This window comes from Eptatretus burgeri, chromosome 13, assembly GCF_056783735.1.
Source record: "Eptatretus burgeri isolate ZD-2024b chromosome 13, Ebu_testis_v1, whole genome shotgun sequence".
Classification (NCBI taxonomy): Eukaryota; Metazoa; Chordata; class Myxini; order Myxiniformes; family Myxinidae; genus Eptatretus; species Eptatretus burgeri.
In genome coordinates this window covers 23637135-23651475 of record NC_140973.1, presented here as the reverse complement: position 1 = coordinate 23651475, position 14341 = coordinate 23637135, and the positions used below count along the sequence as shown (strand labels likewise).

At 43.1% G+C, this 14341-nt stretch overlaps 1 protein-coding gene and 1 long non-coding RNA gene across 13 annotated transcripts in view; one reads left to right on the top strand and one right to left on the bottom strand.

Moving 5' to 3' along the window:
• Window positions 1-5017: 5017 nt before the first annotated feature.
• On the top strand, window positions 5018-8966 carry LOC147014070 (uncharacterized). The gene is made up of 2 exons (XR_015050629.1): window positions 5018-5545; window positions 5700-8966. It is a non-coding gene; the product is annotated as an uncharacterized LOC147014070 (long non-coding RNA).
• A 3296-nt stretch (window positions 8967-12262) lies between these two features.
• Window positions 12263-14341, bottom strand: part of LOC147014067 (histone deacetylase 4-like) — a 234200-nt gene continuing 232121 nt past the window's right edge. For all 12 annotated transcript variants that reach the window (XM_085851686.1, XM_085851681.1, XM_085851679.1 and 9 more), the window contains 2 exons: window positions 13357-13495; window positions 12263-13230 (listed from right to left, as the gene is read on the bottom strand). In XM_085851686.1, the coding sequence (XP_085707812.1) occupies window positions 13194-13230; window positions 13357-13495 (176 nt within the window). In that variant the 3' untranslated portion in view covers window positions 12263-13193. The remainder of the gene's footprint in view (window positions 13231-13356; window positions 13496-14341) is intronic.

Genomic DNA, 14341 nt, shown 5'->3' with positions numbered 1-14341 from the left:
CATTTGAATTGTTTAATGAAACATGTCCGAGGCATTGGTTTCGGGCTGTCCATCCGTGATAATTTTTTGGCATCACGTTAACTCGTGAACCATTGAAGGGATTTTTTTTTAACCAAACTTGGTATAAATGTGTATTATGATGTGAAGATTAACTGATTAAATTTTGGGTTCAAAAGGTCATATGGCCATTAATTCAAAATATGTTACTGCAATAATTTGTGAACCCCTCAAGAGATTGCAACCATACTTTATAGTTATGAACTGTTTCAACTGTAGATTGAACAGGTCAAAGGTCATGTTCCCATTGAATATTATTTTGCAGACCATAACTCAAGTTAGAAGCATCTGATGTTTTGTCTCTTTCTGGACCTTTAACTTTTTGTGTGATCTTTAATGGAGATCAAATGTAACAGTGAGTCGACATCAAACATATGTGGAGGCATTCACATCATATTCTACTTTATAGTTTATTTCAGGGTCAGGTTCAAACCACTGGCCTCCCAAACTCAGAGCGGACACTCATTAGGCCACCAGACTCGGTGGAGTAATGGTTGGAGCATCTGCTCTGAGTCTGGCTCTCCACCAAATTTTGTTCACAAACAGACACATAGACAGGGGTGTAAACATAACCTCCATCCACTGTGGGGTTGGAGGTGTGGGGGAGTGAGGACCTCAGCTAATGTTCCACAACACTATCAAAGATGGTTGAATACTATGAGTAATGTTCAAATCAGTTTCAGTTGTTTTGAAACTCTCACAGCTGACAATGCCTTGGACTGTAGCTCAATGGAATACTTTCTCCTGTGTTCCTGCCCAACATCCAGGATACATGACAGAGGCTTGTGGAAAAGCTCGACTAGAATGGAAAGGGGAAACACCAACAACAGAGTACAAATGATAGAGATCAAGGAGAGGGGGAGAAAGACATGGGGGTGAACAAGCTGAATGAAACACAGCAAGAAGAGGAAGGGGAAAGCGGAGATGAAACACAAAAGGAACAAACCATACAGAGGTGAGGGAGAATTGGAAATTCACAATAACATGGAAAAAAGGAGTGCTGGGGAATCGGGTCATTTGGAGGAGAAGAGATCATGAGTATGAAACGGTTAAACATTTTTAACAACCCCCCCCCCCAGAGAGGAAAAAGAAAAAAAAAGTTTATGGTGGACTGTGTCTGACCGAGAGAGGCAGGTGTTGGGTTATTGGAATAAGGCCAGAATAGAGCCAGCAAAATTAAATAAACAAAAAGTGTATGGCAACCAACCTGTCTGAGAATGAAACCTATCCTGAGATGCCAAGGACCTGCAGGACCTTGGATTACATGTCTTCAAGGTGGAAAATCGGGAAGCTGTAAACAACAGTGCAGTGGCAAGCCACAACAGTTCAGATGAAGGCCAGACAGAACGACCGACCTTTTATTGATCATTAAGGGAAGGACAAGGGGGCATAATTATTGGAAGAAAATGTATTATTAACCTCCAAAATTTTGTCTCCTTATGCTTCAAGAGATGCCTGGTGTTGGCTTGGTGGTCAAGGTGGCTGGCTTGGGTCCTTCGTTCAAGCTCCTGTCGAATCAACACCAGGTGGGATTGACTGAGCCTGTCATCCCTCTTCTTCTTCTTCTTTCGGCTGTTCCCGTTAGGGGTCGCCACAGCGGATCAACCATCTCCATTTCGCTCTGTCCTCCACATTTTCCATTGACACTCCAACCACCCGCATGTCCGCCCTCACCGCATCCATGAACCTCTTCTTTGGCCTTCCTCTTCTCCTCCTGCCTTGCGGCTCCATCCTCAGCATCCTTCTCCCGATATACTCTGTTTCCCTCCTGTGCACATGTCCAAACCATCTCAATCTCGCCTCTCTCACTGTCTCCAAACCGTCCTACCTGCGCTGTCCCTCTAATATACTCATTCCTTATCCTGTCCATCCTCGTCACTCCCAACAAGAATCGCAGCATCTTCAACTCTGCCACCTCCATCTCCGCTTCCTGTCTTTTTGTTAGCGCCACCTCCTCCTCCAAACCATACAACATAGCTGGTCTCACTACCGTCTTATATACTTTCCCCTTCACTCTTGCAGCTACCCTTCTGTCACAAATCACTCCTGCAACTCTTCTCCACCCACTCCATCCTGCCTGCACTCTCTTTTTCACTTATCTCCCACACTCTCCGTTACTTTGGACAGTTTATCCCAAGTATTTAAACCCATCCACCTTCCCCACCTCAACTCCTTGCAACCGCACCATACCACCACCCTCCCTCTCATTTACGCACATGTACTCCGTCTTACTCCGACTGACTATCATTCCCCTTCTCTCCAGTGCGTACCTCCACCTCTCAAGGCTCGCCTCAGCCTGCTCCCTACTCTCCCTACAGATCATGATGTCATCCACGAACATCTGAGTCCATGGAGACTCCAGTCTGATCTCGTCCGTCAACCTGTCCATCACCATTGCAAACAGAAAAGGGCTCAGAGTCGATCCTTGGGGCAATCCCACTTTTACCTTAAACCGGTCCGTCATTCCTACCGCACACCTCACCGCTGTCACACTGTCCTCATACATATCCTGCACGATCCTCACATCCTTCTCCACCACTCCCGACTTCCTCATACAATGCAACAACTCCTCTCTTGGCACCCTATCATAAGCTTTCTCTAAATCCACAAACACACAATGTAACTCCTTCTGGCCTTCCCTATACTTCTCCATCAACATTCTCAAAGCAAACATCGCATCAGTGGTGCTCTTTCCTGGCATAAACCCATATTGCTGCTCACAGATCATCACCTCTCCTCTCAACCTCGCTTCCACCACTCTTTCCCACAACTTCATGGTGTGGCTTAGCAACTTTATCCCTCTGTAATTTCCACAGCTCTGCACATCACCCTTGTTCTTGAAAATCGGAACCAGTACACTTGATCTCCACTCCTCCGGCATCCTCTCACTTTCCAAGATTTTATTAAACAATCTGGTTAACAACCCCACTGCCATCTCTCCTAAGCACTTCCATGCCTCCACTGGTATGTCATCTGGGCCAACCGCCTTTCCATCCTCTTCATAGCAGTCCTCACTTCATCCTTACTGATCCACCCCACTTCCTGATTCACTATCTCCACCTCTTCCAACCTTCTCTCTCATTTTCTTCATTCATAAGCTCCTCAAAGTACTCCATCCACCTTCTCAACACACTCTCCTCGCTCGTCGGCACATTCCCATTTACGTCCTTTATCACCCTAACCTGCAGCACATCCTTCCCAGCTCGGTCCCTCTGTCTTGCCAATCGGTATAAATCCTTTTTCTTAGCCTTTTCCACCTCTCTCTTTGCCTTTTGCCACAACTCCTTGTACTCCTGCCTACTTTCTTCATCTCTCTGACTATCCCACTTCTTTTTCGCCAACCCCTTCTTCCTTATACTTTCCTGTACTTCCTCATTCCACCACCAAGTCTCCTTATCTTCCTTCCTCTGTCCAGATGTCACACCAAGTACCTTCCTAGCTATCTCCCTCACCACTTCTGCTGTCGTTGCCCAATCATCCCACCCATCTTTACCACCATCCAACGCCTGTCTCACCTCCTCCCTAAATTTCACACAACAGTCTTCCTCCTTCAGCTTCCACCATCTGGTCCTTGGTTCAGCCCTCACTCTCTTCCTCAACCTCACCTCCAAAGTCATCCTATAGACCACCAATCGATGCTGTCGAGCTACACTCTCCCCTGCCACCACCTTACAGTCTCTAATCTCTTTCAGGTTGCATCTCCTGCTTAAGATGTAAATCCACCTGTGTGAACTTTCCTCCACTCTTGTACGTCACCCTGTGTTCCTCCTTCTTCTTGAAATACGTATTCACCACTGCCATTTCCATTCTTTTTGCAAACTCTACCACCATTTGCCCTTCCACATTTCTCTTGAGACCGTACCGACCCATCACCTCCTCATCCTCTTTATTCCCTTCCCCAACATGTCCATTGAAATCTGCTCCAATCACCACTTTCATCCTTGGATACACTCTCCACCACTTCATCCAACTCACTCCAGAAATCTTCTTCTTTTCCATCTCACACCCCATATGTGGGGCATGTGCACTGATGCCATTCATCATCACCCCTTCAATTTCCAACTTCACACTCATCACTCGGTCAGACACTCTCCTCACCTCCAATACCCTCTTGACATAATCTTCCTTCAGGATTACCCCGACACCATTTCTCCTATCCACACACCATGGTAGAACAGTTTGAAACCACCACCAATGCTCCTGACCTTACTCCCCATCCACTTGGTCTCTTGTACACACAGTATGTCCACCTTTCTTCTCTCCATCATATCAGCCAACTCTTGCCCTTTGCCAGTCATCGTCCCAACATTCAGAGTTCCAACTCTCACCTCCACACTTCTACTCTTCCCCCTCTCCCACTGCTTCCTGACTCGCCTTCCCCGTCTCCTCCTCCTTTGCCCAGCAGTAGCACAATTTCCACTGGTACCCTGCTGACCACCGGTGACAGTCGTTGGTAACCCTGGCCTCGACCGATCCGGTCTGGAAATTCGTTTTGTTGTCCGCATAATGATTTGGCATAGGTTTTTACGCCGGATGCCCTTCCTGGCGCAACCCTGGTCACCTCTTACTACACACAGGGATATGGTACACCTATTCTAACCGGGGCATACACCGGGTCCAGTACACTGGTACTCATTTCGCCGACTTCGGAAGGATGACAGGCTGAGTCAACCCCCTGGTGTTATACGACTTGGTGTGTGTGTGTGTGTGTATATATATATATATATATATATATATATATATATATATATATATATATATATATATATATATATATATATATATATATATCGGAACCAGTACACTTAATCTTGGTGTTATATATATATATATATAATATTATATATATATATATATATATATATTATATATATATATATATATAATATTAATTCAGTGGCCCAACGGGGCTTGAACTCAGGACCTTTTGGGTCCCAAGCCGTTGCCCTAACCACTGCACCAACACCAGACTAAGACTGTCATCCCTCTGAGGTTGATGAAATGAGTACCAATGTACTGGGGCAATACCCATTTGGGTAACCTGTGTCGGAGTGGCGACCCGTCCAGGACTGCTTCAGGAGTCTGCCAGTGTGGTACATTTCAGCAACTCAAGTATTTTGTTTTGTTTTCCCAAGAATGAAGGCAATCTTTAATTTTCGACCAATTATTTTAAAAGTACCTTTTCCATTTTCAAAAAGCTAAATTCCGTTTCCTGTTATCTCCACGTTTCTTCCCTCGACTTTTCAAAAGAGGACAGGACAAGCACACCACACCCAGCTGAGCATCTCTGTCCTCTTCCTTAGCAGCACCTCTGGACGAGGTGTTTTGCTACTAGTCCAGTGTTGCTCTATCTTATTTTCATTTCAAGTCAGATTCTGAGAATTGGCTGTTTTCCACAATCACACAAAATCATTGCCTCTTTAGGATCATTGGTATCCTCCACGATGAGGCCGAGTCATTGGGTCTATCACTCTCTCACCGCAGGCAGGTCTGTGGTCTTTGTCTTCCAGTCTCCGCTCCGGCCTCGCCCCCCCCACCCCGCTCTGTCTGAAATGTGTCCCCCCCCCCCCATATTTCCGCTAAACTAAATCTCTTGTGATGAGGCCAAGTCTTTGGGTGTCTCATTCTCTCACCGCAGGCAGGTCGGTGGTCTTTGTCTTCCACTGTATTCTCTCCAGCCTTGCCCCCCCCGACTCTGTCTGTGATCTGTCCCCCCCTCTCCCCCCCTATATTTTTGCAGGGCACTCAAGGTCCCCCAGCAACCCCCTTCTGGTGAAAGTACCAAAATCAAGAATCACTGCTCCCCTTCACTCTTTCATTCCTCTGTATTTTCCACCTTTGGAACAAACTCCCTCACTCTCTTCAATCCCACTCTTCCCTCCAGATCTTCAAAACAGCTCCAGGTCACCACCTCTTATCTTCCCCCATCCAAAACCATGATCTTTTCTACCCCAGCTAATCCACCCCAAACCCACCTCCCTCAAATTCCCTGTCACGTAAGGACCTGAAAGACCCTGTCGTGTCCACCTTGTGTACCCCACCCCACCCCATCCCTCTCCCTTCCACAGATCTCCTCACATCTCCCTGTTGCACACCGTTTTTCCCTTCCCTTGTCACCTGTTCTCCTTGTTGTACATTCTGTGTGTTTGCTCTCATACGAGCCTCGACAGTGCATACCAAAAAATAAAGTCACGACTATTTCCCTTCATTTTTCAGGTTCTGCAAAAATCCATGCTTTCAAGGCCTTGAATTTTAGGTTACAAGTCCATGCAATTCAAGGATTTCCAGGCCCCGTAAGAACCCTGTGTTGAACAAACACACTCCCAGGACATTCCGAACTGTGTTCTCTCTCGTTCCTTGGTTCTGCTCTTTTCTAAGATGACCACTGCACCACGGCTCTGGCCTACGTCCAGAGAACTATTCCCAACTGCACATTCCACACTCACCCCACTTCAAATCTCCCGACACTAAGTACATCTCGTGTTTGTTCATCCTCTCTTGTCCGTGTATTGTCCCTCTGCTCACTGTCGTCTCACTCGACTCGGGTATATATTTTTGTGATCAAATTACCTGTATTCGGTAAGAAGATCAAAATGGAAGACAATGCAAAAAAATGTTTTTCTTGAGAAACCTCAAACTTTGCTCCCATTTAGAAACTTCAATTTAATCCCACTTTGAAACATCTCAATGAAATGATGAACTCATAGAGCACCAACTTGGACTTTATCAAACAATTGTTGCACAACTCAACAGCCACGTATTCAGGAGCTGCAAGTGCAACACAAAATAAGCGATGAAGTAACAATGGCCGAAGCACAGCTTTTGGTGTTTCCACCACATGGATCAAGTGGAAGCAGCAGCAGCAGCAGCACGAATGAGCCTTGCTCAAGGGTAAACGCTCAGCACAGAGAGCACGTCGACGGCAACGTCACAATAAGGCAGCTTTGCACAACTTGCACATTGGCCTGGAATATTTTTTTAAAATAAAAAAACTCAGTTTGCATCTCAAGACTAACAAGCAGTGGTGCACAGACAGTATACAATGAGATGCAAAAGTTCATACATTCGGCACAGATAAACCAATGGCCAAGAGTGAGCGGATCAGAGCGATTCCACAAAATCTATGGAGTTGCGTCAATTACAGGTCAAAGGCCTGACTTTGAACATTCCATGAGGCTCCAAAATGTGTTGTTGTTTTTTTTTTGTAGAAAATGTCTAAATTATCTTTTTATTAATTTTTTTTTTATTATCGTGTGCAAAAACACAGTTGGAGCCACGTGTGCTTGCATTCCACTGTGCATATACTGGTCCCCTTAAGCCGTGTGTCACTTCATTCAGCCAAAATGTGCTCTCCATACCATACACTCCCATCAGCTTTCATAAACTACAAGGCAGAAAAATGTCTTTGCAACAAAAAGTTTTCCAATTTCATCACAAATACTCTCGGTGATAGTCCCTGGGCATCATAAAGCAAGTCAAAGTTTTAAAGTGATGGGGTGCAAGCAAAGCTGAGCTCAGCCAAAATTCATTACATTATCACTTCCATCAACTTTATCATAGCAGCCACTTGAACATTGATAAACTTTTATGACTTGATTATCAAAACCAGCAACGATGTGGTATACAATGAAACCACATTCAAGCAACCACACCGATAACGTTCAACAGGACAACATTCTATGTGCCTTCTTATCCCGCTCAGGCTCAGAGGATCCAGATGCTTCGTGGCACTTTGGAAACTGGGAAACAATGCGCAGGTGAAGGAACAAAGTGACACAACAGGTCGTTAGTGTAACCGAGGTTCACCGACATTCTATACACATCGGGGATGTGGCATATTCCTTGCTTTTTGATTGGAAATTTTATTGTTTAAAGCTCTCTCCTGGGACCCTCCAAGGGAACAGACTTGAAAATGAGGAGCACTACTCCATCATGTGGCATTGGCAAAGTTCTGATATTTATCTTGATTCTTACTTGACACCATTTATTGATGCCTCAAGATACAGCTGCTGATGAGACTTTGCAAGAAAACTTAAGTCCCTGTGGCAAACCAACGTTATGCCATCATATTCCCTCAGATAGGGAACATAACATTCCTTACATATGGGGAACCATAACAGAGGCCAAGCTTGTCTCCAAAAAAGGGTTATGGTATGAACATATCAGACCAACATTGTTCTCATAAAACGAAATGATACCAGGAACACCACATACGATTACAAGTGGGAAAGAGCAAATGTGTGGACTCCTGATCATTCTTGTGAATGACCAAAACTGCTGTTGTAACCCAGTCCCGCTCAACCTCCTGTGAGTATGTGGTGATGGACAGAGAGAAGACTATGCGACTGTTTTTGTGGCTGGCAAAGGGTATATTCATTCCTCTTCTGTTAGTCATCGTGTGCTCGTCGAACCAATTTCTCGAGTTCAGCTGTAGAGTCAGAAAACTCTTCATCAACATTACCCTATGACCCCAACAAAACACTTAACTCCATAGAAGGAAGACAAAACAAATCATCCACAAGGACAAAAAGAGCATTTTCTTCTCAGGGACAACACAGGAGATGGACGACAACAGAAGTGACTTTCAGATAACGGCGAGGTGCCGCCTGCGGAGCCAACTGGGCTGTAGCCAAAGAAGACAGTCTGGATAGAGATTGCAACATCTCATGTCGATGCGATAACTTCCTCTCATCTCGGCCTTTAAAATTCTACTTATGTCTGCCTGGATTGCTTGTGAGAAAGCGAGAGAGATGATGACAGATTGTTTCCTGGAATACATCCGACACTTCAAAAGGTTGCATGAATGCCAATGCCATCAAAGATTCGATGAGTATCTCGTGACTTGCCTCTTACATTGAGGCACTCAACCAAAATGTTGTGACTTATGTTTCCTTGAAATTTTTTATATTTTTTTATTTTTTAAATAAAATAGTATTTTGCAGTTTTTATCTTTTCGTGTTTTCTTCTGGTTTTTTTTTTGTACCTGCCCTGATTTTCACTTGAACGCATTCGAATAATAATTACAGCAGAAGACGCTGGAAGTGGTCGTTGTAGGGGGGTCACGAAGCGGAACCTGGAGTTGGATTGGGAAGATGATGGAGATGCGTCAGGGTTATAAAATATATATATATATATATATATATATATATATATATATATATATATATATATATATATATATATATATATATATATATATATATATATATATATATATATATATCCTGATATCCTGGTGTTGGCGCAGTGGTTAGGGCAGCAGCTTGGGATCCAAAAGGTCCCGAGTTCAAGCCCCGTTGGGCCACTGAATTAATACACCAGGGGGTTAACTCAGCCTGTCATCCTTCCGAGGTCAGCGAAATGAGTACCAGTATACTGGGCCGGTGTATACCCCGGATAAAATAGGTGTACCAGATCCCTGTGTCGCAAAAGTGACCAGGGTTGCGTCAGGAAGGGCATCCGGTGTAAAACATGTGCCAAATCACTATGCGGATCATAATGATGATCCGCTGTGGCGACCCCTAACGGGAGCAGCCGAAAGAAGAAGAAGATATATATATATATATATATATATATATATATATATATATATATATATATATATATATATATATATATATATATATATATATATATATACATATATATATATATACATATATATATATATACATATATATATATACATATATATATATACATATATATATATACATATACATATATATATATACATATATATATATACATATATATATACATATATATATATACATATATATATATATATATATATATATATATATATATATATACATACATACATACATACATACATACATACATACATACATATATATACATACACACATACACATACGAGGTGTGTTCAAAAAGTATCCAACTTTAATTTTTCGTGCGTAAACAAATGAAGCTGGGGAGGCGTGGTTTGGTGCACGTATGTAGGCGATCCTAATCCGTATGCGTGAATATTTTCCCGTCTGCAGAAGCTGTCAGTCGCCGACAGACCGCCGATGAATGAGGAAGTGTAAGTGAGCGCCGTCGGATTTTCGTTTTTGACAAAATGACGGAAAAATTTGAACAACGCCACTGCATCAAATTTTGTGTAAAGCTTGGCGATTCCCAAGTGGAAACTATCCGCAAGATTCAACAGGCCTTCGGGAACGAAGCAATGGGCACCACACAGATAAAAGCGTGGTACAACCGCTTCAAAGATGGTCGCACATCAGTGGAAAGTGAAGCACGTTCTGGTAGGCCCTCAACATCCCGAAATGAGATCGTCATTGACCAAGTGAGGACCCTGCTGATGCAGGATCGTCGAATCACGATCAGAGAACTTGCAGACGAGGCAGGCATCAGCATTGGATCCGTTCATTCCATTGTGACTGAGGATTTGGGCTTAAAGAGAATATCAGCGAAGTTCATGCCAAAGCTGCTAACGATTGAGCAGAAGCAACTCCATTTGGAGATCGCACAGGACATGCTGGAGACTGTGAACAGCGATCTCAACTTCTTCAACACAGTGATCACTGGCGCTGAGACCACAGTGATCCGTCATTTTGTCAAAAACGAAAATCCGACGCGCTCACTTACACTTCCTCACCCATCGGCGGTCTGTTGGCAACTGACAGCTTCTGCAGGCGGGAAAATATTCACGCATACGGATTAGGATCGCCTACATACATAAGTGCACCAAACCACGCCTCCCTAGATTCATTTGTTTACGCACGAAAAATTAAGGTTGGATACTTTTTGAACACACCTCGTAAGTAGATATATATATATATATATATATAATATATATATATACATATATAATATATATATATATATATATACACATATATAAATATACACATATATAATATATATACATATATATATCTTTTTTTAAATAAAATAAAAAGGTGAAACATCAATCACAATATTTTGGTTGAGTGTATCAAAGTAAAAGCAAAGGCTTAATGACGTACCAAACAACACAACCAAAAAATTAAAACATTCATGGTACTTGAAGCCTCGATGCAAGCATGGGCACCAACAAATAAGAGTGTGAGAGTGGGGGACATGGGTACCAGAATGGGTCTGTTCCAAAAAGAGAAGTGTTAGACTTGACCCCGAATGCCTTAGAATGGGTAATACCGAGGGCACCAATGTAGAGCTAAAAAAAGGGAGCTCGTATGAAGTACAACACAGTACCGACTGCGGAGATCACAGAACTCTGTTCACTTCGGTGAAAATGAGCTCTTCAGCCAATCGAAAAACGACTCCGACAGAGATAATGAATGCTGGATACAACAGATGTGCGCAGACAGCACCGGGGAAATGAGGCTCGAGACGCGGCAGGTCACCGAGAGTAAAAGCTGTCGGAGATGGGAGTGTGGCTTAGCCATCGAGTCTGACCGAACTCGAGGCAGGGAAGCATCACACACAAAGTGAGAAATGGGGATTCAAATCCCAGGGAGATAAAAAGAGTTAATCCCAACACTTGTCAATTAAGGAACGATCCCATTAACAGGTACAACAACATACACTGCACAATGAAACTTTAAAAAGCTACAAGCAAATTAAATTTGGAAAATGAAATGGTGGCAAGTGAACAAGAAAACATGGCACACGCAAAAAATGACATTTGAAACAGAACAAAATAGCCATAAGCTGAGAAGTTGAAGTTAGCAACAACTCGGTCCAGATGTTGAAGCTACCACAGAGAGCGAACTGGAATAGGTTACGTCTCAATGACATTATGACAAAAAGATGTTTATTATTATTATTATTCAACCTCCATCTGCAAAAAGAAAAAATTGATCGTGACAAGGAGACTGTATCATAAGGAGGAATTTCTGGAGCATGCCGAAGTGAACCTCATCTCAAGGCAGACTCAAGATGATGGACATGCAGACTTGAACCATGCAGGGCCTTCGTGTGTTTCTCAATTTCGAGTTTGTCCCTTTGGGGCTTCCAAGAGAGAGCGTTAAATATCATAACATTCCTACTCATTAGGCAGGGAACATTCCATATTCCCAGAAGCAAGGAATGTTTCATGGTCTCTATTGAAAGAGAGAGAGAGACTTGGATACACTTTGCTTCTGTCGACATTGTAAGAAAATAGCATTTCTCGTTATACCTCATTTTAACGGAGGCCAAAACCCGGCCATTTGAGCAAAAGTATGGCAATGTGTGACACAGGTTCTCAATGTTATTAATATATTCAACTCGGTTAACAAACCTCAACTTTGCTCGAAGGTGAGGAAAATCAAAAGGAAATATAAAAAAGAAAAACGGGGAAAAGAAAGAAACTTATTCGCATTCTTCCTTGGTCATCACCTCACCAGCAAAACATTTACAAGAATCCCCATAGAAGTGGAAAGGTACGGAGATGTGAAAAAAAAGAATAAATATCAAAACAAAAAGTTAATAGTTTACAAAATCTATATGTTCAAAATAATGCAGATACTTCAAAAAAAAACAAAAAAAAACAACAAAACAAAACAACAACTTGCACAAGGATATCGTTTAAAAAAACAAAACAAAAAAAAAGATTACCCCTCTGCAGTCAGTGTTTTGAAAGAAAGAAATTTGTTCTGCAGGGTAACTTCCATCATGTGACCACGAGAGTCAAGGCACAAAGTCACCAACATTGACGGATGCTTATTGGTCAACATTTCGATTAAAGCACGGATCGTATTGTTCAAAATAAGAAAAAAAAAAAAGAAGAGAAAACCGTTCCTTCTGAGTTTGTGCAGAGGAACTGCAAGGCGAGAAGGTTAAATAACAATGTGGGGATGAAACAAACATGGGAATTGAGGAAACAATGGGGGAGACAGAAGATGGGGGATGGCGGGGGGGGTTGACTGCCCAAAACTACGACGAGTAGGAGATTGGATAAACTCGAGTAAGAAGGACCCGCCGAGATGGTGATGTGGGGACAGTCTTGAGATGAATGAACTGCCTCGTCTGACAGAGATGGGATTGACAAGGGTGTCTGCAGTTAACAAAGTCGAGCAGAAAAGCCTTCGGTGGTCCTTGGTGGAATGGAATTCCATTTTGGCTCTGATTGTATTAGTCAAGAGTTGGGAACAAATTCTTCACTGTGCCATCATAGTCCTCTTCAATTACAGTGGATCTTGATCCATCGGCTCTTCGACGTGTCTGTCGTGCAGAAAAATAACATGGAAATTTATGTCAAAGTGTAACCTGTGAAAGCATCACCATCTTCCCCACTGACAGAGAGTCTCCTAAGTTTCTTTCCCATCACCCCTTTCCCTTCAATCTGACCTTTTCTCATCTGCACAGCCACTGCCAACCATCCCGTGCCTTGCTTCAACCGAGAGGGATGCCATTGCAGTCACAGTGTCTGCTTCATCATGCTGTTGTTGCCTCAAGCCCCCATCATGCAGCGAGCGCCAATACCTCCCTGCCAGAAGCAATGCACGACAATGGGGTCAAAGCTGAAGGAAAATGCTCGAACTGGAGGGGTCAAGTGCTTTTCTGGTGCCTGGGCTGCCTGATTCTACAATAACAGCAAAACACTAGAATGGCACTCGGTATAGCGCACACCTCCGCCAGGCTGAACAGGTTACGTGTTTTATCCCACTGATAGTCCTCTGCATCCGGATCTGCATAGTTAAGGTCTGAATCTGCATCCAGATCTTAACCAAAATATAATCAGCTTGTTAATCTAATCAGATTGTTCTCGTCACCTACCCAACCCATCCACCAAGTTTTGTCATAATCCGTCCACAACGTTTTGAGACATCGTGCTACATATCGCTTTTGCCCCCATCTCTCAATGGTGAAGAATCACTGAAATAAATTAATAAATTATCATAGCCAGACCCAGATCTTCACCAAAATCGAATCGATTATTTCTTGTCACACACCCAACCTGTGCACCAAGTTTCGTCTGAATCCGTCCATAACTCTTGGATATCGTGCTATACTGTGCATCGTTTTTAGCTGGGATCACTCAATGGTAAAGAATCACTGAAAATATTTTTGGATCCGGATCTTCACCAAAATATAATCAATTTGTCTCGCCCTCATCACACACAGAACCAGTCCACCAAATTGTCTGAATCAATCAACAACTTTTTTGAGATATCCTGCTCACAGACAAGCAAGCACACAGGGGTGAAAACAAAACCTCTGCCCACCTTCCGCGGCGGAGGTAAAAGTCAACGTGTTTTGAAGATGACCACTGCTTGAATGAAAACATCCAATGCATGAGGAACACCTTTATGGTTAAAATACAGACGACGAC